Below are 26,755 nucleotides of genomic sequence, written 5' to 3'. Positions count from 1 at the left end.
TATTTCTTTAGCTAGTATTATAAGTTATCTCCTGCTATTCCACAACCTGGCCAAGATTGTTTGGCTAATACCTTGTGGGCATCATAGCAGGAGTGGGTCTTGAGAGAGCCTTTCAAATCCTGTGGGCAGTCTCTTGATGGGGCAGTGGCTCGGGTCTGAACCCAGTTCTTATTTTCTGTAGGAGTTTCATTTGTTGTCCCCAGGAGGGACTGGTCCAGAGCCAAAATCTGCAACTGTCAGCGAAATTACATAGTGTGAGAGGCCTTGGTTCATTGTAGTTGAATAGTTCTCTTACTACTTCATAAACAGTGAAACCTGTACTAAGGGGACCCAATAGTTAAACTCTTTACTTGACATGGCCACTTTAAGTCCACCCTTGTGATTTCTTGTGTCTGTATGTATGTATGTTTATAATTTTGGTATGTGTGTGCTAGGAAAGCCAGGTTTTTTTCGGGTGGCTGCATAGGCTTGACTCTAATTTTAATAAGTACATTAGGATTCCTGCTGACACCTAAAATAGATGCAGCATATACTGGGGCACTAACTGCATAATATCTACAAGAATGCTGGCTCTTAAAGAGTTACTTACATAGGAGTGGCATGTCAGAGCAGCTCACTGAATGCCAGAATTGTCTTGTACATTTTTTTTCATGTGCATGCAGTGAAACGCTGGGTGGCAGGTCTAGCTGACCTCATATTATCTAATTAGGTCCTAGAATAAAGATTTAGTTTTCATGTTCATTGAACTGTTAAAAATAAAAATCAGTTACGGTGCAGAGTGGGCATAATTTTCACACGTATGCTCTTTAGGTCACGGGAATATGTTCGTACGTAGGATTATTCTTTATGCCATGTCCTATTAAATTGCAGTTTAAGATGTAGATGCATACTAACATTAGAGATTGCAAAACATTGTCCAGATTCTATTGATAAGAGACTAAGTGGTAAAAACTATTATTTGATGATAGCCCAGAGTGCTGCCTACTGTCCCTTTATAAGACTTTTTAAAAAAGAATCTTAATACCTAATTAATAGTGTGAGGATTGATCACCTGAGGTGAAACCTGAGTACATTACCCATTTGCTTGTATTTGCATGTACACACTTACACATCAGGAGATAAAGATTCCTATTGCATTTCTGTTTAACGCTGTATAAGCCCCCTAAATTATAGATTCACAGTAAAGACGTCCAAATTATATGAGGATGTATTGTTAGCAGAAATTAGCACTTCCTTCTCTCTCAAGAACAATCTTCTCTTTTAAGCGTGCACATCTTTAAGTTGAAGGAAGAAAGTGAAGAAAAAAGAAAACTTTCTAGGGTGAAGGTAACACTAAACAACCCTAACTTTTTGGGCTATTTCCACTCTTTCATTTAACTCCGGACATTTTAAAACAACAAGGTAATGTTGTGAATGTAAAATAAATCTGCAATATCTTTATAATATTTTGTCAAAAAGCATTTGTCCTAGAGATGTCCTTCATCAGTCTGTGGAATCCCCCCAAAAAGTTTTCTGTTGAAGAAAATAGCATAGATATCTGTATAAATTGCAGAATATACATTTCAGCTCCTATCCGGTGACAAGTCTGTGCTGTCTTGTTTGGGTTATATGATTCATGGTGGAGCACATGTGGAGCCATTTACCTTGAAAGAGAATTTTTTTCCTTCTAGCTGTCTCTGGAGTTCCCTGTGCGTGACTCTTTCTCTTCCTTGAAGTTGTACTTAAAACAATAATTGTTATTTTTAAAGACAGAATCATCTCCATTTTTGGCCACTGTGTTCCCCCTTGTGTTCTCACTTTTCTCTATTCATGCAGCTGGCCAAAATACTATAGAGAAGTGGCTGTCCCTCTGGGATCTGAAATGCCACCTTCGTGCTCACTGAGGGATGCAATTCCAGGCCAAAAGTCACAAGGCAGCCTTCCATATTCACTTCTTTCTGTCCTCCTCCCATTTCCACATCATAGTTTGTAACCTTTTTTCATTTATTTATTTTTTTGGTTGACCCAATAATTCTTGGGTTCTCGATTCTTCCCCCCCCCCCCCCTTTTGTTTCAGATCTTTCAGTTTTAGATGCTACCTGCATCCAGCTAAGTACATCCCTATGTCTTGTTTGTCCTGCAGGTGTAATAAAAGGGTTTATGCCTTATTGGCGTCTATGTAACTTACCTGCATACTCTTGGCCGTAGCCTCCTGGTAGCCTTGCCCTTCGTTTTTCCTGGAGTAAGTTTAATAGGTTAGGTTATTTCCATCTTGTAAAAATACGTTATGCTGCACTTTTATGATTTTTTTCCCCTTGAGACTGCAGTAAAGATGCCCCCTTGTGGCTATAGGAGAAATAGTTAAGAAATTTATTAAGCCACTAGTTTTAGTGACAAATCCTTTTTCCATTTGCAGATGAGCCTGAATGAGTTATATGGTTACTGTACAAATCCTTGTAGAGATTTAATTCGTAGTAATGCTGCCTCATTGGGAGTGGGAAGAAGAAATTCTGAGCAACTCCTTTGCTTGCATTGATAGGCCAAAAATCTATTAGATATAAGTTTAATTAAAAGGTTATTGTGGGATAAATGAAATTGGGGTTGTCTTTTGCTTTTCATTGTGACTTGTTAAAGTAGACTCTCCCCCCTCAAAATTAAAAGTTGATTTTTAAATACAAAAGCATATTACAGAAATGTAAGGAAAAGGTTTGATTTGAGCAATTCTTTTGTAACAAAGTTTTGCTTTGAGAGGGATGGGGGACTGGACTGAAGTCTGAGTACATTATAAACTAACAGGTTTTTTTTTAAAAAAAAAAAAACCTACTTTCCTGGCTACAGTTTGGATGCAAGCAGATTCTAAAATGTGATCCAAAAATAGAACAAACCAGGTAAGAGGGAATACACTGCTTAATACTTTCAAAAATAAGCTGATTTAGGCCCATACATCACACAGTGCATAAAAAGAGTTGGTATTTTAGGCTAAATGTTTACTCAGTAGAGAGGGAATGTCTTTTGTGAAGTGTGCCTGAAATCATCTTATGTTCATGTAGTCTAAGCACCAGCACTGTGCTTGTTGTATAGACATGCATACCAGCTCAGCCTCTGTCCTGGAAACTTGCTCTAGAGTGTTTATTCCAGTGTCAGATGATTTGATCTGCTGGAAGAGATAGGAGTGGTCACCTTTCCCCAAAACACAAAAAATCCCTGGTCATAAGACTCCGGAGTGACAGGATTTGTAACAAATTGTTTAGCATGTGGCAGCACATGTTTTTAATTAAGAACAAAAATAGAGTGTGGTCTTGTGAATGGAGACTGGGAGCCTGCAACTCCTAATTTCTGATACTGGCTCTGCTGCTAGCATGGCTGTGGGAAAGTCCTATTGCCTTGCTTCCTCAATTTCCCGATCTGTAAAAGGAGGCACCTGCCTACTTTACTAAGCTGCTGAATTAATGTTTGTAAAGCACTCATTATTTAGGGAGAATTGTGCATTTTACCTCTGCATAATTGTATCTTATCTGCCATCCTTCTTTCTAATATTGGAGCATAGATTTCTCTATATAAAGCTTGCTATTTTCCCTAGTTTTATGCCACTTCACCAGCACTATGGTAGATGCTGCAAGATCCCGCTGGCCAGTGGAAAATACACAGTTGACATTCGTGTTCTGCCGGTGCAGCAACTCTAAGAAGCATGGGCTTACGCTCTGTCATACGCTACACCAGGGGTGCCCAACCTTATTACACAGGAGGGCCACATAAACCGAAGCACCACCTTGTGCGGGCCAGACAGATTCTACATATTTTAATAAGCTTTAAAGTCACCTGTATTGACTTATATTTTAAGTTCTGCTTGTTTGGTATGTATTTAGATAGGTTGTTTCTATGTACCGTATTGTCTGTTTACACACTTGTGTAAGCTAAAATGCTGTAACCATGCTGACAAAATGCTAATGAATTGGCTGTTAGTATATTGTATTGAAGCAGGCCATGGGCCGAATGAAATGTTCTGGTGGGCCATGTACGGTTCACGGGCTGTCGATTGAGCACTCCTGCGCTACACCATTTTAAAAAAAAACCTTACTGCCTCACCCCAGTGATATGCCTGGTCTCTACTGGCCCAGGGTGCAAGGATTTGTAAGGTTTTGTCATAGCTGAGGTGAACTGTATGACTCTCTATGATGTGCTGCAGATCGTTCAAGAGAACAAGATTTATTTGCCGGCCTGATTAGTGAACAAGCTGGTGGATGTGGTGGAAGGACTCTTTTGAGGGTGGGGAAGGAGGTGGATGATAGGTCCCCCAGTCTACTCCATTAATAGTATTGATGTGCTGCTCAGTTTGATGTTATTTGCTGTCCTGATTAAAACAGGGCTGGATTGCAAAAAGGTGCTGTGTAAATATGTGAATATTTTTAAAATTCTTGTTGTGTGGTGTTATGGTCCAAATTATAGTAATTAGGCAGGCAGTCCATACAAAAGAAGCCAAAATATCCATTTTTCTATCCTGGGACTTATTCCTCTCACACACCAAACTTAGACTTCGTATGAATGCATTTGGCTGCCTTCCACACCATTTGTGAGGACTGCTTTCTCCTCCCTAGTCTAAGGAAAGTGTAGCTGGGTCTGGAATATACTTTTATGGGGTTTTCCCCAGGGCAGAGGACCAAAATGCAGATGGTTTTTCCTCCTTTCTCAGCTAGTCGTATCCAAAGCTCCATTTGGCCTATCCATTAAGTCAGAGTCACTTATGACAGGGTAATGCTGCTCGACTCGCTTGTAATTTTGTATGCAGTTCTTGCTTATTCTATGAAGGTTTTCAGCTAGAAGGCTTCACAGCTAGGATGCATTTAATAGTATTGCATTTCAAGGTTAACATACTTCAACTGTACTCCCATAGTGAATTTGAGTGGCCACCTTCAGAGGAATAATGTTAGGGAAAATGGTTTCAAACCGTCTGTGATAAAGAATTCCTTTTGGCAAAATATACATGCTTAGCAAAACACCACTTGGAGACCAGTCTATCCACTCCAGTTCGATGAGCTTTGGAACTTTTCTAGACCAACTTTCCACCTGCTGTTGCTACTACTAGATTAGTTTTTCTTTTCTTGATTTATCTAGACAAGCAAGTGATTAGCCCTTCATAGCTTTTGGTTAGCGATAGATGCATCGATTTAAAGGCCAGAAGAGGACCGCCGGAATCATTCTACATAACATGGCCCATAGAATTTCACCAAGTGATTTCTGCACACAACTTCTGTTTTAGCTAGAGGTATCCAATCTTGCTATAGGAAAGACTGATGGTATTGGAGAGTTTTGTGTAGTAGCTAGGAAGGATGGGCTTATTATGATTAAGAAACTGGATTGGACTGAGGTGATCTGAGTTCAGTTTCTGGTGTGCTCTCACAGGCTTCCTGTGTCTCCTTGGCAAGTCCCTTAATTTATTTGCACCTCAGTTCCCTGTCTGTAAATTGGGAACGACAAATGTCATACGTCTTTTGTCACTTTATATTGTGAGTTCTTCGTACTGTGTGTTTTATACAATGCTTAGCACAATGGATCGCTGTCAATTGGGCCTCTAGATGCTGCTGTAATACACATAGTAATTGCCACAATGGGGCTTGCTTCATTCCAACTGGCAATGCCAAATTCTCTCCTCCACCTTCAATTTCAACTTGGACGTAGCCCTCTGAATTAAAAACTTTCACCCCTTCACAGTAGGGCTTACAGGATGCTGAGCACCTTTAGCTCCCACTGAAGCCAACAGAAGCTGAGAGTGCTCAGCACCACGCACGATTGGATCCACAATGAGTTGTCTAGGAGGGATGTTATCAAGTGATGAACCCCGTGTACTGTCTTGTCTTCTGGATTATGGGTCTTGATGTAGCACTTCTGAGCTGTCTGCTTATTCCATTTTTGGGAGTCATTTAGCTCTTGATACAAGACACTGGTGATGTGATGCTCAGGAGACCAGATCAGTTGTTTTGAAAGCAGGATCATTTATTGTTTGTTGTTACTCTGCTGTTTTTCAGAAAGGGCAGCAGGTGGAGTTGGGCATGTGGGTGTGACATGCAAGCACTCACGTGCACTGAAACGAAGATAATCGGTGTAGTATCGGGGTGTGTAACTTACGACTGTCCGTTTTAACTTTAAGTATAAAACATCTTCTCTGTATCAAAGAATATCTTATGTGGTATATGGTGAGCATAATGACCATTCTGTTTGTGCATAATGAGGAGATTAAATCTTGAACAGGCACAAGGAATAAAAGAGAAGAATTGATAAGAGACAAAGCTCCTACATAGAAATCTGTGTGCTTCTAAAGGGAAGAGAAAATCAAATTAACTTACACAGTTATTCTCTTGTTTTGAACTGAAGCATTTTATGTGACTGTGGATCATGCTTTGGCAATCATATAAGTGGTACAGCTGTTAAAAGGAAGTTTTTGTGAGAAAAGGCTACCTTGAGCAAGTTTTTTGCTTTAGATCCTCTAGAGCAGGGGTTCTTAAACTTCATTGCACCATGACCCCCCTTTGAGAACAAAAATTACTACATGACCCCACAAGGGGGGACTGAAGCCTGAGCCCGCCGGAGCCCCACCACCCAGGGAGAGGGGAAGAAGCCAAAGTTCAAGGGCATCAGCCCCAGGTGGGGGCCTGGAACCTGAGCACCATCACCCAAGGCTGAAGCTTTTGGGCTTCAGCTTCAGCCCCAGGCACTGGGGCTCGGGCTTCGGCTTCAGCCCCGGACCCCAGAACGTGTAACGCCAGCCCTTGGGGGTCCTGACCCACAGTTTGAGAACCGCTGCTCTAGAGTACTGTTAACCTGTCCTAATGTTTTCTTTGCCTTAAGTCCCAGGCTTTCCCCCCCTTACAGGTTTCTAATAATCAGAATGAAACATGCATATTAAACTCCGGAAAACTGAAAAGCCTCTCTATCCATTAGGATGGGCAGATATGCACACTCATTTTCATTGGACAACCAAGTCATTAAAGTGAGGGCCTCTCCTGCTGCTGCTCCTCCTCTCCATTAGTATTAATCCTTCTTTTTTGCTTTTGCCGTCAGCTGTAAGAAAAAGAAAGTTTGTCTTAAAATTATTCCCCAGTAGCGCATAAGGTAATGAATGTGAAGGTAATTAATGTGGTATGCTCTCTGCACATGCACAATGAAATAAAAAAAATCCACATTACCCATTGGTAAGTACACAATGCAACCACTGAACCTCGCTTATATAATTAAATAACCAAAGCTGAAACACAAACCACTCAGAGCAAAGAAATTCTTAGATTGTTGCTTCATGGTAATTCTTCAGCATCACTTCTAAAGATGCCCCTCTTCTTGAATGTAAGTAAAATAGCAACTACAAAAACACCTACAGGAAATGCACATGTACATTGTGAAGGTGCATTATTGACACTATTTTAAAAAAAAAAAAAAGAAAAAGCATTGCCTTTCTGTTGTGTCCCCCTCTATATGAGGAGCTCAAAGTGCTTTACAAACATTTAATGATAACATCTCGGAGATAGGGAAATATCCCCTCAGTTTCCCCATCTGTAAAGTTGGGATAAGTGACATTTCCAAGGTCACAGAATAAGTCAGAGATAGATTGGAAAACAGAACCCACAAGTCTTGACACCCAGTCCACTACTCTAGTTTTTAGACCACACTGCTTTCACTGTCCCCTTCCTCTGTCTCATGCTCTTATGACATGCTGTCCAGAAACTTGCTTGTGAATGTAGAAAGGGAGACTCCTGTTTGTTAAGAAGCAAAGCTCCAACATGCTGCTGTGTTACATGCCACACGCACAAAAATGAGCTTCAGGACAATGGCACTATTCTGTTGTACCCTGTGAAGGCCATGTGCTTTTGTTGATTCACAGTGAGAGTTCAGTATTTAGCAGCTGTCAGGTCTTCAGATCCCTTACCAGTGGCAGGATAGGTTGCTTATAGCTAAGGCTGCATGTCTGTCACGGAGATCATGGATTTCATGACTTTCTGTGACTTTGGCAGCTGGTGCAGCTGGCTCAGGGGCTGCCCGAGACGAGCTGCCCCTGGGCCAGCAGCAGTTTGGGTGTGGGAGGGGGCTCAGGGCTGGGGCAGGATGTAGGGGTGTGGGGTGGCACTTACCTCGGGGGGGGGGGGGAGAGCTCCCCAGCTCCAACTGGCATGTCTCTGCAGCTCTTAGGCAGAGGGGCCAGGGGGCTCTGTGCGCTGTCTGTGCCTGCAAGTGTTACCTCTGCAGCTCCCATTGACTGCGGTTCCCGGCCAATGGGAGCTGCAGAACCAGTGCTTGTGGCAGGAGCAGCACGCGGAGCCCCCCTGGCTGCCCCTTCCTCTAGGAACTTCAGGAACATGCCAGGAGGAGCCAGGCAGGGAGTCTGCCAGCCCCACCAACCCTCTCCCCCAGCACCAGCGGGGGTCCTGGGCGGCACGCTGCTACCTGCCTCCCCCCCAGCACTGGCGGGAATCCCGGGCCACCTCCGCCCAGCACCAGTGGCCCCCCTGCCCAAGTTTTAGTTAGGGGTATATAGTAAAAGTCATGGACAGGTCACGGGCTGTGAATTTTTGTTTACTGCCCGTGACCTGTCCACGACTTTTACTAAAAATACCTGTGACTAAAACACAGCCTTACTTATAGCACCCATAGGGTAGAAGTCCTATAAGGAATATTTCTTCAAACCCACTTAGAAATCTTTGTGGTTTTTTTTTACACTTCCAGCAAGCTTGCAGTTTGTGCTGCTTTACTTCTCCATTCTTTGCCTCTGGCCTGTAATATATTGTAAAAGGGAGGATAATGTAGCTCTGCAACAAATTTAAGCTGTCTGAATCCCTGTAAATATTATGCACCTTGTTTATTTATGGAGAGTTAAATCTGCTACACACCTGGCTTTGTATTTTGTGTCTCCTACTTCGAAAACATGTTTACTGCCATTAATTCACAGGTGCAACTCGACACAACTGGAATAATCACAACTAGAAATGTGATGGTAAATGGGTATGATGAGCATTCTTTGGCCAAACCCAAACACACCTTGATTGGATTGCACTGTCTAATATATCTTTAAACACTGCGGTGGGTAGTCACCCTCTGTCTGGTGGATAGCTGTCCTGACACAGTGGGTAAAAGAGAAGGAAAGGGGGCCTCATCACAAGGCTGGGAATCCAAAGTAACTGACTTGGAGTTGGGGACCACATAGCTGAATTTCTGCAACAACATTTTTAATGTAGAAATGTAAATTGCTGTATGTCTATGACACTCCACATATTTCTATGTATAGGATGTTCCTTTCGACTGGAATGTGTATGTTTAAACAGATCCACTCCTTTCCATCTTCAGCTGTACTCTTGCCTCTCAGATATAGAAGATGGTCATTCAAAGTTGGTCTAGATGTTATGGAAGTGCTACCTTCTCTGTAGACAACATATGAACATTGGATATCTTTTGTTTAAATCTGTGAAATAATATGTCCAAGTTTATTTGTAAAAAGAAAAGGAGTACTTGTGGCACCTTAGAGACTAACCAATTTACTAAGGTGCCACAAGCACTCCTTTTCTTTTTGCAAATACAGGCTAACACGGCTCTTACTCTGAAGTTTATTTGTGTAAACTTAAATACATGGATGCAAGGCCACTGTAGTGGCTAAGCACCTTACAAAATTGTTTATAACTGTGCTTGCTTAGTTCGAAGAGGTAAAGAAGCAATACTGACAAAAACAATAGTGATCTGTCAAGGATCAGTTAAAACAATCAAGCAAAAGAACTGTTCCCATGTTTGTCTCATGCTGCCATTGACTTCCATGGCAAGACTTTAATAGGAGGCAGGAACAGATCCTAAAATAGCTATAAAAAGATTATAAAATAAATGAGGAGTTAAGATTGTATCTGTTGTGGCAATGGCAGGCAAGATTTGAACAAAAGCTCGTGCTCTATAGAGACTTTTAGAGGCAATTACATGCACAATAATTGGTGCGCTGGAGCTCAGCTTGACTGCGACAGTATTTATTTTCATCTTGTTCCCAGCCAGTGAGATTTGTTGTGCTAGTCTGCTGATGGAGAGAGTGCCTCTATTCAAGTAGGCAAGGCTTTTAATTAGCATTTAGTAGAAGCATGTGTATGTTATCTGCTGCTGCTGCTGTGAAGGTGAATTGGCTCTTTAAGGAGGATGGCCCATTGATGTTCGCTATAGTGAAGTGGAGTAATTGATTTGAAGTATTCCTTGTTCTTCTGAAAAACCTTTTGTACTGGTTGATAGTGCCGAATGGAGCTAAAGGAAAAGTTCCTACTCCAGGAAGCAGGGAGACAAAGAATTTATTTTTATTATTTTAAAGGGGCATGGTGGAGTGGGGAAAGAAGATGTCAAAAAGAACTGTTAAAAGGACACAAACAGTTACACTTTTTGAAGTCTCAAGCTGAAAAACTTGCTTTTAAAATGAAGTTCTTTCGATTCTAAATGCTTTCCCCCTCTGATATTGAATGAATTTCTACTTTAAAGCACGTGTTGCATACGGGAAGAGACCTGCCAGGGTCTGGAAAATGGTAGTAAATATTCTATTGGATTCATTGTTAATTTCATACCTTCAGTTGCCTTTGTAAGGAGTTATTTACTAGAATCAAGTGGAAGATACTTTCTATAAGAAAATTACTTTTCATTCTATTTCTACAATTATAGGATGCTACATATAGGGCAGGTAATGTCCAAGAGAAGAGATGTAGAGGTTAGCCTTGTAGAAACTATGCTGTCAGGCCTGGAAGGAGAAGGCAAGAAAGTGTTAGCATAACAGAATGATGGCGCTCCTTGATTTAAAGGGACCAATTTGGAAAACCACATTTTTGTCTGAAAATTTTACTGGTTTTACAAGTAACATCTAAAATCACTATAACTGAAAGAAATTAATGGGGAAAAAGCACTTCTCTTTCTTGCAACAGTTTTACTTAGCGTATTTGACATATTAGAGTGTAGTCAGTTTCATTGTTTCCTGTGTATTGAGTCAGTTTTTCCCTTCCTGAAAGGACCCTAACAAACGTCAACAGGGAGTAGAGAACCTCTTGTAAACATGTTTTTAAAATGAAGTAAAAAATAAACCAATCAGAACATACTATTGAAAGAGTGGATGGCCAGAAACGAGCAATTAAAAAACCAACAACAAAACCTCATAAGTAGAGTGTCTCACTAAGGGAGTTGCATTGATAGACTTTACAGGCATTTCACTGAAGGTTGGTGTTGAAGACTGCTATAATAAGGGGACAATGATGACCCTTGACTGACTTTTATTAAACATTTTCGTGTTTTCCTCCTCCCCAGGTGATCTGTGGAGTTACGATTTCTACAGTGGTGAATTTGTTGTGTCTCCTGAACCAGACACTAGTGTATATACGCTTGATCCCCAGAAGCACAAATACATTATCCTAGGCAGTGATGGACTGTGGAACATGATCCCACCTCAAGATGCTATTTCTATGTGCCAGGATCATGAGGAGAAACAGTATTTTATGGTGAGGGCATGTTTATGTTGTCAACTACTTTAAGATCACATGATAGCTATTAACTCACTTTTTTGCTGTGTTACTCTATTGCCGTACACTTTAAAAGTATATGCAGTTGTGACATCGAGTGTTATTACTTAATAATACTGTTACAACATACATGGAGCTATTACAGTGATGGTAAACTTATTGTGATAAAGCTTATGTTTTAGTCATGGGTATTTTTAGTAAAAGTCACGGACAGGTCACAATGAGTAGGTACAAATGTATAACCACTTCAGTTACCTTTTAAAAAAAAATTAGTAAAATGAGTTTCCTCCATGTGATGTCATTATGAACAAAGTTTCACTGTAACTGGTGTTTGCACACTAATTTATTCAAACAGTTCTTGACTGCCATTCTGTCTGTCTGTTTGCTAGATGCAGGTTTGTCTGAATTCTGATGCTTTACGACCATGAGGTAGAGGTAGAGAATTGCAAACTGTGCCATATAATTTCTTCACTTTACAATCACAGTATAATGGTGATGGGTTTTCTCTGTTTTTCCTTTAAACATTAAGGGAGAACACAGACAGTCTTGTGCCAAAATGCTGGTGAACAGAGCACTAGGTCGGTGGAGGCAGCGCACGCTTCGTGCAGATAATACTAGTGCTATTGTAATCTGCATTGCGCCGGTGCTGGACGATCCGAGCAACTGGGAAAATGAAGAGGAATTGTATCTCAACTTGGCAGAAGGCCCTTGCTACAGCAGTCCTGATATGTGCATGATGACACCGTCCCGCTGCTGTACCCCTCCTGTCAAGGTAAAATTATTTAGAATTTTAAGAATGAAACCCACAAAATTTATAGCTAATTCCTCATCCACCTCCTGCTTCTTCTCACTAGAGAGAGGCAGCCTTCTTATGTGACTCAGAAAGATTACACACTTCTCCTTTTAGCATATGTTCTTCAGTTGTTTAGTCCTGGGAATATAAATCAAGAGTGTAAAAGTATGAGCTCTGGACTTGGGGACATTCAAAGTCTCTGCGTAATCTTAAAATCTTGACACTTTTTGAATTACCAGTCGAATGCTAACAACTGAAATCTATAATGATAGAATGGTGGTGGTTGGTGTATTTTTGTTTTAAAAAGGTCAGTATTTAAATGATATGTACAGCATCTTTCCTAATGAGTAGTTGCATTTCCCTACGCTACATAAACCGAGAAATGATTAGTTGTTTTAAGAGCACTTTTATTTTCAGGTTGGGAGAGCATATCTGCATCTATCTGTCAATTCAAATTCTCTTCATTAAAAGAGACAGCCTTATTTTTACAGGGATCTTCCTTTGAATTAGACCCTTGTCCATTAACATAGAAGGGAGGTTTTTGGAAGGTCTTTACCATTTTGTTGTTAAAGACTAGGATATAATTGTGAGTGGATGTTTGTTCTCTAATGTCTTTGAATAGCCATCCTTTAGGTAAAGTAAAATTGAAAATCAAAGATTAGGATGAGAGTACTTAACATTTGGTTGATATAGAGACAGAAAGCTAATAAAACAGCAAGTGGGTTTTTTTCCATTCAGTAGCAGCAGGAGAACGCATGGGAGGAACCCCAAATCCACTGAAAAGGGTAGCAATCCCAAAGTCTTCTGTGGCGAGAGATTATCTGAATTGTAATGATTCCTGTTTTTCAGTCAGTGGTTTTTTGTGTACAGCTTTTGAATTATTTCCAGCCCTTGTCAAGTAAACTTTGGGTCATGTTGATTTGAAAATGTCCCAGAACTAGCATTTCAAATAACTACTCTAAATATCCCTTCCCGCCTTTTCACTCACGTAAATAAATTCAGTACATTCTGTGTGGTGTAGAAATCTGTGCTCCAAATGGTCAGACCAATACCAAAAGCAATGGAAGCTCTAGGTCAAAACTTCAGAAGAGGGGTGTCATTCCTTTCATGGCCATTTTCAAACTGCCCTTCAGCTCTCTGCTGGGCCTGCTAGGCTGTTTTTAAGGGACTGCAAATCCCCCCCTTAAAGTCCTCTTGCTGTTTTGGAGTATGCAGCACATGTTAGACTCATATCAAGGCAAATCGTCTTTCATCTCAAAGGTAAGTGCTAAACTGTTACTTTTAACAGTTCAAAGTGATGTTTAGTACTGAGATGAAGGTAACTTTTTATTTTGTTTTAGGGATTGTCTATATAGGGAAAATAACTGAAATAGGTACAGCGGAATAAGCTATATTGCTATAGCTATTCCAGAATAGCTCCCCATGTGGCCAGAACACATTGTTCTGGAATAAAAGTGACTTTATTCCAGAATGATTACTCCACTTTGTGTGTGAGGTAATTATTCTGGATGAAATTTTCTTTTATTCCAGAACAGTGTGTCCACACAGGGAGCTATAGCAGAATAGCTTATTATTCTGTAGCCATTCTGGTCAATTTCCTCATGTATACAAGGCCTGTATGTCCTCTTTTTCTTAGCAGGGCCCTGATGGTAAAATTCAGTTGGCCACAGGCATAGAACGGTTACCATTAAATCTGCTGGTTCCATTTTAAGTACACTTTTTTCCTCTTGCCCTGCTTTACAGTTTTATTTTATAATTTTAAAAATATTTATTTTATTTAGGATAATTCATTCCTATCCCACTTGATTTCTTTTAAAACTGAAATGACTACACAGATACCACAAATATAATTTTTAGCATTAGTATAGGTTGCTGTTTTAGTAACAAATACCATCTATTCTCACAGAATCGGTATAAAAGTGGAAGGAAAGGAAAAAGTGGAAGCAGGAAGTGGAAAAAGAGAGAGAGAAAACAGGGCAACTGTCCTATCAGAATAATATTGAAACATTTAAGGAAAAACAAACATCTCTAGACAGACTAGAATAAATGGAATGACTCTGCATCTGTGTCCCTTTTTGTGTATTTTTGTGAAAGCCAAAAAGGAGCTTCCCTATATTTTTTAGGTCATTATTCTGGCTTGACTAATAAGTAACCTTTTTTGCAATGGGCATGGGAGCAGCTTTTCATTTCAGTGAGACACAATAATGGTGAGAAGAGCAGATTTCCACACTCGGGTTAATGTAATGGTTGACCAACAGGGTTTTCCATTTAAAGAGCAAACTGCTTCTAAATACATCTTCTGGGTAAAATTCAAGCGCAGGAGGCACCTCTGACTCATTTTCTTTCTATGAAATTCAAATTACGTTAAACCTAAAATTAACTAGTATGGGAACCAGAGTGTGGGTAAATGAAGACTGCATTGTGCCTTGCTTCAGCCTTTTAAAAAGAAACCAATTCCGTTTTGGAGGGAGGATTAAAATAGCCCATGAGGGACAGAATTTTTCCTGCTGGTTCAAACGGTAAAAGTTGGACTTGTGCCTTCTGCAATAACTAATACCTGATCTTCCAAAGCAGGCAACCCCCACTGCCCAAACCATACATAATCCACCCAGTTGTATAATGCTGTACATGAGGGAGCAGGTAATTGCTTCCTGATCCCTGTGATAATCATACTCTGGCCTTTAAAAAAAATCCATTATTTGACAGTAAATTCTACCGGAATACAGAGTATTTTATACAGTAAGGTATATAAAGTATTTCATTTGGTATATAAATTTACCTGCTCTTCACTTAAAGTTGACTGAGTTGTTGTATTATGAGACAGTGAGAAATGGATTGGTTTTTACTATATCCTTCAAAATTTAAAATCTCAAATATTCAGTCTCAAATGGAAGTCATTTGTATAGATTCACAACCAGTATTTCTGGCACGTCAAGAAGTGGACAAAACCCTTTTTTCTAAGACGTATTTTTTCAGATCTGCTGTCCAATCGCTTTTAACCAGTGTGTTGATGACCTAACCTTTGCAGAAGTATACATAACTCCAGTAATGTTTGACTTTTGACTGTATTTACTAATTCCTCTCATCAGAGTAAACGTTGCACTTTCACAATAGCCACAGAATTGTTTCCAAATAATTTTTCTTCTGAGAAATGTATATGGGGAAATATTAGGGAGACAGCCACTGATTACATAATTTAAGGAGTTTAAAAATTGGAGCCTTGCTCCTACATGGTAATGTAAAAGTAGGGGAGGCCAAATTCTTCCTGGGATGCAGCTTATTTGGAAGAAATCATGGTACAAGAGGGGAGGGGAGGGGAGGGGAGGGGAGGGGAGGATCCTAGATATGAATATCCATGTGTGAGATGAGTCTAGTGGTGGTCATATTATTGTCTTGAAATTCACTTCTCCCCAATGAGAAAGTGAGATGTCACACTAGGAGTTCAGGTCTGTTTACTCTTATGGAGCTTATTTCTGTCCCTTCTAAGTAAGAGTTCCTTTATGTAAAGAATCTGGCATTTTCATGTATGGAGAGACACTACAAGTATTTATCTCCCATCTGAAAAACATCTGTCTTTGCTCCTGTTAATAACCATACCAGAAGGACGATCAGTATCACAATACCTAAAACCAGAGGGAAGTACCTGATCTGAATTAGCCAGATAGTTAATGCTTTCATGGATTGTAATTGCCTTTTTCCCAACCTGAGATCCATCATCAAAACTGTGCATGCCATGGGTGTTAGATGTGAGCCAGTGGCAAGAGGTTACTGATGATGGTTCCTTTTATTTACATTTTACTCTTGGGGATTGTGTCTTGGAGGGAAATGGCTCGGCCTTTAAGGCTTTGTCTACACTGGCAACTGAACGACAAACCTTTTGTTGTTCAGAGGTGTTTAAATCCGCCCCCCCCCCCACCAAGACAAAAGTTTTGCGACAAAAAGCACATGTGTGAACAGGGCTTTGTCGGCAGGAGCGCTCTCCTGCTGACAAAACTACCGCTCGTTGGTGGTGGAAGTTTTTTGTCAGCGGGAGAGCTCTGCTACACTGCGTGCCTTTTAGCAGCACAGCCATGTCACTAAAAGTTGCATAATGTAGACAAAGTTTAAGTGTGGAGAGTATTGATAAGAACCAACACCTTTGTCTGTTATCTTCAAAGAACCAAAGAGGCATTTGTAACTTTGGGTCTTAACAATCTCAGGTCTCCTAAGTATGGTTATTTCTGAAATAAAATGGAGGCCAAAGCCAAGTTCCTGAATTAAATAAGAGTATCCCCTTGTTTCCGAGTCAGATCTTTTTGGTGCCAACTGTAACTGATTCATCCTTGAAATAGTCCTAAGATTTAAAAAAAACTCTCAACAATTTCCTATTGCTGTCAGCAGCTGATTGCCCAGGAATGAATTTTGACTGGTCCATACCCTCGGTTCCTTTTTTTTTTTCTTTCCTTCTCATTACCCCATTCCACCCTAAATTTCCTTCTACTCCCTCTCCTAATTTTTTCCATTTTAGTGCCCCAAATCATTGTGTTACTGCAGTTATCCATATCGAGCAAGGCTATCGGTGATGAGAGCCATAGCACTGAGGATCTTGCATAGCAAGATATGCCAGATTAAAAGTCTAAGAAAGAGCCAGTCTCAAAAGTATAATTGAGTCTATTAGGCAACAGTTCACAAAGCACCTCCGAATGTGTAAACTACATGGGTTTTTTTGTGTTGTCACTAGAACTGAGTGAAAGAATAACTTCTAAAATACTGTCCATAAATGTCTGTCATCAGATCTATTGATAGCATCTCAAACAGTTCAATTCACATCTTTTAAAAGTTTGAATTTATCCTTTTTGGTTTTTTGCAATAACTATTTAAATTTGGTTTTCATTGGATCATCAAAGATACAATAATCTTTCAGTAATGTCCAGGTTTCTCACTGGAAAAAAAATCCCTTTGATACGCCAGCCTGTCTTTTGAAGTGTTTTTTTAAGCGTAGAGTCTAATTTTTCAGATGTGTTGAGCAACAACAGGCCCCTTTGACTTCAAATTGGGCTACGGTTGCTCAAGGTCTGATTTTCAAAAGTACTTAGATTTTGAGATCTTTTGTATTATTTCAATGCGTTCAGTTTCAACTGCAGTAACCGCAGGTGCATTTAGTTTGCAGTATAATACAGTTTCTGGAATAAGATAGTCATTAGGTTATTGTCCTTACGTTGGTAATACATAAAATGATGTGGCCTTGAAAAAATGCTTTGAAGGTCTCTTATTGAATAAACAGCAATTTCTCCACAATTTGAATCTTTTAATAATTGTGTCAACATTTACATGTAAAGGGCACTGCATAAATAGCAGTTTATACAGCCCTACTGTGAGATAGTGAAGTCTTCTCTATTTTCCTGATGGTGAAATTGAGATAGAAATGATTTACCAAAGGCCACAGAGAGCAGCAAAGCCAGGATTAGAATTAGGAAGTTCCTGGCTTCCAGTGCATTATACCACACTCTCTCTCTTCAAATTATAGAATAACTTTGCTGTGCAGAAAACGGCCAAATTTACTTTGCTGAATAAAGAGAGTTTTGAAAGGCCAGAGCCTAATTTTTATTCAGTCTTCCCCAGTTGTAAGGAATAAGTGTGTTACTAACCTAGAAGGATTGGAAGCAACAAATGTAAATTCAGAGGTTAGTGTAGTATTGTCCAGGGAGGCCCTTATCCCATCTCCTTGTACGCCATTAGAACTCCTCCAGCAACAGAGCATTGCTTCAGGCACCTGATACCTTGTTCAGCGGTAACTAAAAAGTCTAAGTGTAATTCAGGTCAGGAGATAGAGCCTGTTCTTTTGCTGTTTGTCCTAATAATACTTGGCCATTCAATGACATTTTTGATCTTCAAAGCACTTTGGAAACAATCTCACAAAACATCTGAAAGAGAGCATTGGCACCTTCATTTTGCAGAGGATACTGATGAAGACTGGAGTGTGCGGCATTCAGTGCAGACATCCTTTTCGATGTTGGTATTCCAAAGTAATGAAAGATGCAAGGCGGTCCCATAGTTCGGTGACTTACTTATTAACTTTACGCCAGTGAGAATGAAAACACGTATGCTAACTGAGGCGAGACAGGTCTCTGAAAAATCTAATGGCAGACATGTCATCAAAGACTTACTGATGGAAATTAACAAACTTGAGTAAGGTTGGAGGGCTGAAACTGGCAAGTTTAGATCCAGAGACTGAACTCCGCTGTGAAAATGTTCAGGTGTGTTTTGCATCTGGATCCGGAGTTAGACCAGTCTCCAAGAAGCTTTAGTATCTGCTGTCATGTATAGTATCTTTCACCCACATACTTTAGCCATGGTCTGTGGTAACACAATTGGAGTAATGATATTTATGGATAAATAATTCCTTCTTTTTTAATCCCAGCTTCTAGAAGAGGATCTATGGCCACGACTGAACTCCTCTGAGCCTGTTCCTTCTCTCATGCATAGCAATGTGATCTTGGATAAATATTCCGAGCTGTCCAGTGAGATTGCTAAAAGCAGTATACCGTTGGCGGTAGCATCCTCTAGGGATCCAGGCCCACAGGAGGAGAATTGTAGCAAAACACTAGCTTTGAGGATTCATGAATCTTACAGCAATGGCTTGTCAGTTACCCTCTCCCCTTCCAACTCAGCAAATTCAAGCATGGACCAAAAAAGCTTAAAGATGTCTCCTAATGGCCAAACAAAATCCCAAGAAGCAGAGAGGACACCTACAGGAAACTTTAAACGGACATTAGAAGAATCTAATTCTGGCCCAGCTTTGAAGAAGCCAAGACGTAGCCTGAGTCGAAACATTAGCGTCCAGCCAGAAAGCCTGTCCACAACTCCACAGCGCAAAAACTCAAACAAGCTCACCATGCGGCGAAGCCTGAGGGGACAGAAGAAGCTTGGCAATTCACTATTCCACCAGACCAGGAAAGCCGTTTGCGTTTGCTGAGGGGTGTTTGTGTGAGCACAGTTTGGTCTGATTAGAATGTTGAAGTTGGTGCAGAAATTTGAAACTCTTCCTGTTTATCTTTTTTTAAAGTAGAAAACTTTTTGGTATTGAACAGCTTTATTCTCAGCCTTGTACTGCTTGTATTATAACTGTGAATTTTGTAGATGTGTAGGGTATAAGTCGCTGTAAAATGTGTGTAAATTTGTACTCCTTCATACAGATGTAGTCTCTTTTTTTCCCCTTGTATAATTGTTACAACAGGGCTAAACGTTGTTTAAAAGAAGATGTTTAATCTTTTTTGTTAATTTACTAAAGTCATGAATTTGTATAAGCTTCTTGTGATGAGAATTTCACAACTTTTTAACTGAAGTAAATTATTAAATAGAATGGAAGATATGTATTTTCGTAGTACTATACGTTCAACCCAAAGTGTGTCTTTTAGAGAATACTCTAGACCTATTTTTTGTTCTTAAATTTTAGATTTCTCTATTCAGAAATGAAATGGAAGCAGAGATGTTGTGTTACTTTACACAGCTCAATATCAATTTCTTTATCTTAATTAAAATACTATGCAGTATCTTACTCAGTTGTATTTTTTGTAACCTTAATCGTCAAAGTATTTAGCAAAAAAAATTGTGGGTTTTTTTTTTAAATTTCTGAAAACCCCAGCCCATCCTACAAAGCCATTCTCATCCTCTGTAGTAATTTATGGCATTTTTATCCAGGCATTTGGTAGTGGTATTTCTTTTAATATATGTGCCCTATAAAGGCATTTTTTGTTATTTCACTAACCGATGGTACTGCTAATTCCTTTCCAACGTAAGTCATCAAATTATTTTATGATTTACAGTTTTCATTGAGTATGTGGACCATATATATGTTCACCTAAATAAAACAAGTGAAAACTTGCTTGGGGTGCCTTTGTTCTTTAACTATGTACAGTGTCTTATGCTCAAATTCTTTAAACACTGTGGTTTTGTGTAATTGTGCAAATATTAAATGGTTGGTTCCTTCCTTAAAAAACCTTAAAAAAGGTCTTTAAAAAAAAACCTGTTTTTATCAACTGGTTCCCAATTCTACGCTTTATTTTTAAAAAGCAGGAGGGGTAGATAGTGTGATGTGCCATGGAGAGGACTTTTGGAATGAGAAATATAGACTTGGATTAGAGAAGTCTACTGTTTCTCTGCATGCTTTGCCTTCCCCCTGCCTGCCTCCGCAGGAAATTTTGATCAGGAAAGATATGCCCACCTGATTTTTGTAGTCCCTATTCAGTGCTTCAGAGGGAGATAAAGAAACCTCAAAGGTTTATGCCAGCATGGTGTTGGGGGAAACTTCCTTGACTGCACACCAATCTGTTCATCCTGTGCGTGTTGAGTTTAAAAAACAAACTGATCTAATGCCATTTATAGTTACATACATACCTTTATAAAGTGTCCATAACAGTTGTCATACAGGATGGTTTATAGTAAAACACAAATATATCCTGAAAAGCCATTGGTATCCCAATAACTGTCCTTCCCAGCCCCCCACTTACTCCCAATCTCTGTAACAGGAATACTGGAACTATCAAGATTCTTATGCACTTTTGCTCTTACTACTGTATTTCTCCATTTTTAAATTCTAGAGGAATGTCCATTCTCATTCTCAGCAGAGGGTTTTTGCTTTATCTTCCAGCATCTCTCCTTCACTAACCAGAGTCTGTTTTTTATGGGAGAATCAGTGGCATTTTGCAGGGTTTTGATGTAAGAGCTGCTCCTTCTGCAAATACCCACTATTTGTGTAAGTTTGATGTGCTTCAACTGAACACTATAGAAACTAAGTTGAGCCAGACGAAATAGAAAAGAGGAAGGGAATGTATGTTTTTCCTCGTGTACACCAGTCAGAGGATCTGGAATCATCAACAAGCAACTCTATCTTCTGTCAAAGCCACTATCAATTTATTACATGGGAGAAGGAAGATGTCCAACTTTTTTTTTTTTTTTGGTAAGCAAAAGCTCATTAAGTTTGGTCCATGAGTGAAACATGGCAAAATGAGTTCGAAATGAGGTTGCCTTTATTTTTAATTCTACTGCTGTGGCCAATACAAATGACTTCAGAGTCCATTGCTCTGTCTTGATCTATAAGGATCTTAGCCACTCAGAACAAGATGAAGTGTTGTATGTCATCCTGGTGGGCTGCAATTCGACATGAAGATATAAGATTTATGTAGTCTTCCATTTTATTCAAATTATGTGAAGTTTTTCAGAAACAGAGAGACCTCAAAAGCAAATGCAACAAGTTAAAACCACTGAACTAGGCTTATTTCTGTGACCTGTGGAAAGTTTCAAAACAGTTCCTCTTTATTTGGATTATTTAAATTCAATTAAATGTAACAGGTCAATGCTTAATCTTAAATATTTATGCAGTTTAAGACTGTTGACATTCTACAGTGTCTTTTGACAGAGCAACTCAAAGTGCTCTACAAATTAATCCTCACAACACTGAATGAGGTAATTACTAGTCTTTTTCAAAACATTGTTCGTATACATATTTTGCTAGCTCCCTGCTCAACATGTTAGTATTAACATGGTACTTTGGGCTAAACTTATTGAGTCACTAACAATACTGGTAGTACATAGATTGACTGACCAGATTTCTGGTAATGCATAACTCCTCAGTTGACAGAATTTTACTGTATTTGCATTTTCAGTTGGCAGTTAAGATCTGTATTGTTCCTATAGTACCATCTAGAATTTTTAAAGGGACATAGGCAAATACAGCGTTCAATCAACCTGCTTTACTCAAACAGCATGTACTAGTGGTGGGCACTTGACTTGATGACTTAAGTTCCTTCCATCTTTAATTACTACAAAAAATTAATTCTATGGTAATGCGTTAAAATTCTGTCCTGCTATGCCTTTCTAAGGCATTTGGAGTTAATTGGGTTGGCCTTTATTTCTCTCAAGGTCTTGTTGAGCTGTGCGCAAGAACTTCTTGGTTTAGAAACCCAGTCTGTAGAGTGTTTTTCCCTAAAGGTGTCCACCAAAGCCTATTTGTCTGTGTATGAGCAGTCTTTCACTTTGGTCAGTATTTTTATGATCAGTTGACCTTTTTTTCCACTTTTTTGGGGGGGGGGGCATGTTTTTCTGAGCTGGTCACTTCTGTTGTCTAGTTTCTTTAATCATCATGCTTGCTTTATCTTTATTCTAATTTTACGTTTTATGGTGCAGAACATTCCATGTACTGCTTTGGTTATGGACCCAATATACACTATGGCATTTTATACTGAATGTGTTTGTGTTAGGTGGATATATTATGGTCAGAAGGCTCCTACACGTGACTTGCTTTTAAATGCGCAAGGAAAAGGCCAGTATTCTAGAATTACATCAGTGGCCAGGATTATATTTTTGGAACCTAATTCTTTAATACTGGAACAATAAAACCCACAGGCTAAAATTAGCTCTGCTACCTACATGTTACTATGGCTACAGAAACCCCAAATGGAATCATAGGCTTTCTGAAGATGTATAATTCTCTTTCATCCAAGGAATGTAATAACATCTCTTACAGATATAAATATTAATGTATGGTCTAGGTTGGTCCTTAAATTATTTCTCATACTATGGGATTGTAACCCATGGTTAACAGTTTTTACTAGGGATGATGATTTTTACTGTTGCACAGAAATTCATACACGAAAAAGCAGTTTTTAACTAGCAATTGAGTAGCTATATTTGACTTACTGATCTATAATATTATAAGTCTAAAATATTAACTGCTGGTTTTAATTTGATTCTTGCTTAGTAAACCATTTTTAGTTAAACGAATAATTGCATTTTTCATCTCTAAATTTCAAAGCATTTAATAGATCCTACTTAGCTGCCTATCTGCCAGGGAATTCAAACAACTCTTCACCAGTCTACAAGCTTTTACAGGTTTGTAGTAAAAGACTGGTGAGATGTCAGTCTTTTTTTTTCTTGCCACAAGGAAAACCCAGCTGTAACACATTAAGAATTATGTGAATCTGTATCACAAGTTACATGGAAATACACTGAAGAAAAAAGACTTTGTATACACTGGCACATGTTCACTTTTTTCTGACTATATATGTTGAAGCAAAATTTGACTATATCATCAAGCACATGCACTCAGGTAAGTGTGACCTCTTTTCCCTGACCACCCCCCCCCCCCCCACCTCCTGTTTCCCATAGTACTTGTTTAGGGCTGCAGGGTTTTCTCCATTTGCAGCAGCAGATGTCATCACTTTAATGTCTGCTTTCTTAGTTTTGAATAAAATAAGCAAAGAGAATTATTTGAAAGGAAGAAGTATAGTACAAATAAAACTTTTGCAATTGCAAACGGAGATTCCCCAGAGCAATCATTCCCTTCCATTTTTTAAAATATATTTTGATTGCTACTGTAAACTGGCTAGAGCTTACCCTTTTGTCAGCTTTGCCTATTTTGATGTCATTTGCCTCCACATAAGTTAATTAGTCAATCAGGATAAGGAAAAAATAAAATTTACAGCTGACAGCCCTCCTTAAGAGGCAGCAGTAAATCGAATTAGGCCTGTTGAGTCATAGCCTTCAAACATTTTTCATTGTGAAACAAAATTATAGTATGTGCAAGGAGGAAGTTATCTGTGTATCAGCTAGTGGTTTTAGGGGGTGTGTGTGTAATTCAAGTCACCATTGTGTAGTCTAACCTATTCAACCAGAAACTTCAGCTCTCTTCCTGTAAGGGCATTTCTCTGTTGTGAGACAATTAACAGATATAGGAACTTAACATTTGAACATTTCTTCAGGCTCGGAAGGAAGTTCCTTGTATATTCTAACTCCAAACGTACCTAATATTGCTCTACAGGATAGGTTTGTTAGAAGCATTGCCCCTGTTTGACCTGTGTAGTCAAAGTTTGGGGCTTTGGGGATGTTCTAGCTGGTTACAAATTGATGGAGTATGGTATTTTCTTGGATGTAATCTTGTTTATTTACAAGGACCCTACACCATCTCTGAGTCTAGGAAAAACCAGGTATAACAGGAACAGTTCATTAGCTTACAGCCCCCAGTCTCTTTAGCCAACTGAACAGACCCTAAAAGTCTCTGCCTGGCTTTTTCACACATTGCACTCACCAGTTAATGCTTGGCTTGCTTGCTTTTCCTCTTCTGCCTTCCCACCTGCACCCACACAAACACCACTCAACAAAAGACCACCATCAACTCAGCCCAAACTCTTGGACAAATTCACAATCCCTTTTTGTCTTAAGTGGAGGGCTTCTGATTAACTCATCCTGACAATTGTTAATTGAAGGGCATGCTCACACCCAATCTCAAAGAGTTTTGTGACTGCAGTACCTTGTACTTCTCAGCATAAGGGGTTCGCATAACAAATTTTTTGGTGGCGTCAGAGTGTGGCCATCAAGTCTTGCTAGTGGCCTGACAATTTTTCCTACAATACTTAACTTCAGGAAAAATAAATATCCACATATACATGTCCAAATCATTGTAATTTGTTTGCAGACTCAGTAATAATAATGTACAGTTGTTCTATTCTTTACTGGACCTAAACAGAATAGAAACACACACAAGGTGCTTTGTATGTTTTTGTCTTTTTTTTCTTATTGTGTCTTTTGGTTGCTTTTTTTAAAAAAAGACTTGCTAGCGGGTAAGTCTGCTGTGAAAGGTGATATCAAACAAACATCACTTTTCACAGCAGATGTACTAAGCCTAGGGCTCAATTAAGCCCTGGATGGGGAAGTGGTTAGTGAGGCAGCAGGAATCAGGGGTACTTGGGGAGGGTGAGTTCGGGGCTGGGGCCAGAGCCAATCGCCTCATAGGCAGGGACTGGAGCCCAAACCTCTCTTCCCAGAGGATGGGGCCTGGGGATGGAGCTCAAAGCCCCATAGGTGGAGCTTACCACCCCCCACCCAACGGCTGAAGCCCAAACCCTAGGAAGGTGGGGAACTCACACTAGCTGTCTGCTCCTTCAGCTTTGCTGTCTCCCCCAGAGGTGGCCACGGCCCAATCACTGCTGGCAGCCGCAGGGGAGGGGCTGCTGCTTCCCTGCCACCACCCAGGGGGCTGTGGCTGCAAGAAAACCCCCTGGTGGCCAGATGTGGCTACATTTGAGAAATACTACATCTGCTCCAGTTAGGGACCCTCTCTTCTTTTTCGGTCAAGGGCCTAACTTACATTCCCTCTTGTAACTAATGATGTAGATCAGTAATCATACAATTGAATCTTTCTCGATGATGAAAACTTGTGGTGTTATCATTTGTGGTTTCTGAGTATGAGTTTCCTTATTGGTGACACGTGCCTCTACAAGAGTTGCAGTCATCTTGTAAATGTACAGGACGGGGATGCAACTGCTTGTTCTGAGTATGACATTTTATTTCCAAGCTGTATCCCTCAGCTCTCTCATGACCAGACTGTTGTGAGAAAGCTGGCCTATGCCATCTGAAGGCAGTGTTTGTCAGGTTTTTGTTTTACACCCAGCAGGTTCCCAGAGAGGGTGATTCCAGAATTTATTTACGGAAGTGGGGAGGACATCTATTGCCTAAAAAATCAGGATGCTTCAGCCAGAGTAGCAGCCGTGTTAGTCTGTATCCGCAAAAAGAACAGGCGTCCTTGTGGCACCTTTGAGACTAAGCAATTTATTGAAGCATAAGCTCTCGTGGACTAAAACCCACTTCAGCCAGGGTGGCCATTTTAGCCCTGATGTCACCGCAGCCGGTCTTGCCCACTGAGGTTTCGTTGGGCTGCCTTCGCTCGCCGCGCTGCTCAGGGCACTGGGGCCGCTAGCCCAGGAGCGTCCCGGGGGCAGCGGGTGGAGCTGTGTCCCGCCCAAACACGCGTCCGGGCTGCTCGGGCGGCTCTGTCCCGTTATGACAGGGCCGCTCCCTGTCCGCGGGGCGGGGGTGTGTGTGTGTGTGTGTGTGTGTGTCCTGCTGTGACACCCCCTTTCCGTGCCCAGGCCTCGCCGCTCTTCGTTCGCCTCATCTCGCCCGCCAGGGCCGTGCCGCAGCTCGCGGCCCTCGCAGCCTGGCCTCGCTCAACCGCCGTCCCGCTCTGCCCCCCCCCCGGTTCTGTGAAGCCTCCGCCATTATCCCCCCGCCCCCACCCCATGACGGGGCGGAGTCTACCCGCTCTGGGCCGGAGACGAGCGGACCCTCCCGGAGACAGCCGGGGCCTTGGTTTTGCTGCCTCAGCCAGGCCACTTCCGGGATTACGTAATGACGAAACTGACGGTAAAATAGGATTCTGACGCCTTGATGTGGGCGGGGTCGAAGGTCTTTCCTTCTGATTGGCCGTTGGTCCGTGACTGACAGGATCCTGGGCTTTGCCTCCCTGCACGTGCGTCGGGGTCTCACGATGGCTCTCGCGAGATCTGGATGTAAACAAAGCTAAACGGGCCCAGGCTGCGCTCTGTTCTCTCAACCTACTCTGGCCAGTGAGCGGGTGCAGGCGACAGTCATACCGTCGATGTCCCGCCCACTGCTCCATACCGGGGAGTGGGATTGGGTGACAGGACGGAGGAGCCTGCCTCTC

General features: G+C 40.6%; 1 protein-coding gene across 2 annotated transcripts in view; it reads left to right on the top strand.

Moving 5' to 3' along the window:
* The window catches only part of PPM1D (protein phosphatase, Mg2+/Mn2+ dependent 1D), a 48,265-nt gene extending 28,581 nt beyond the window's left edge, over positions 1-19,684 (top strand). The window contains exons 4-6 of one of the 2 annotated variants that reach the window (XM_084651047.1): positions 11,272-11,462; positions 12,013-12,255; positions 18,677-19,684. In XM_084651047.1, the coding sequence (XP_084507173.1) occupies positions 11,272-11,462; positions 12,013-12,255; positions 18,677-19,231 (989 nt within the window). In that variant the 3' untranslated portion in view covers positions 19,232-19,684. The remainder of the gene's footprint in view (positions 1-11,271; positions 11,463-12,012; positions 12,256-18,676) is intronic. The other variant, XM_084651048.1, reaches the window with a different exon arrangement.
* Positions 19,685-26,755: the final 7,071 nt, after the last annotated feature.

This window comes from Lepidochelys olivacea (assembly GCF_965140295.1).
Source record: "Lepidochelys olivacea isolate rLepOli2 genome assembly, chromosome: 17".
NCBI classification, from domain to species: Eukaryota; Metazoa; Chordata; order Testudines; family Cheloniidae; genus Lepidochelys; species Lepidochelys olivacea.
The sequence above is the reverse complement of the archived record's forward strand: the minus strand, read 5'-3'. Positions and strand labels throughout refer to the sequence as shown.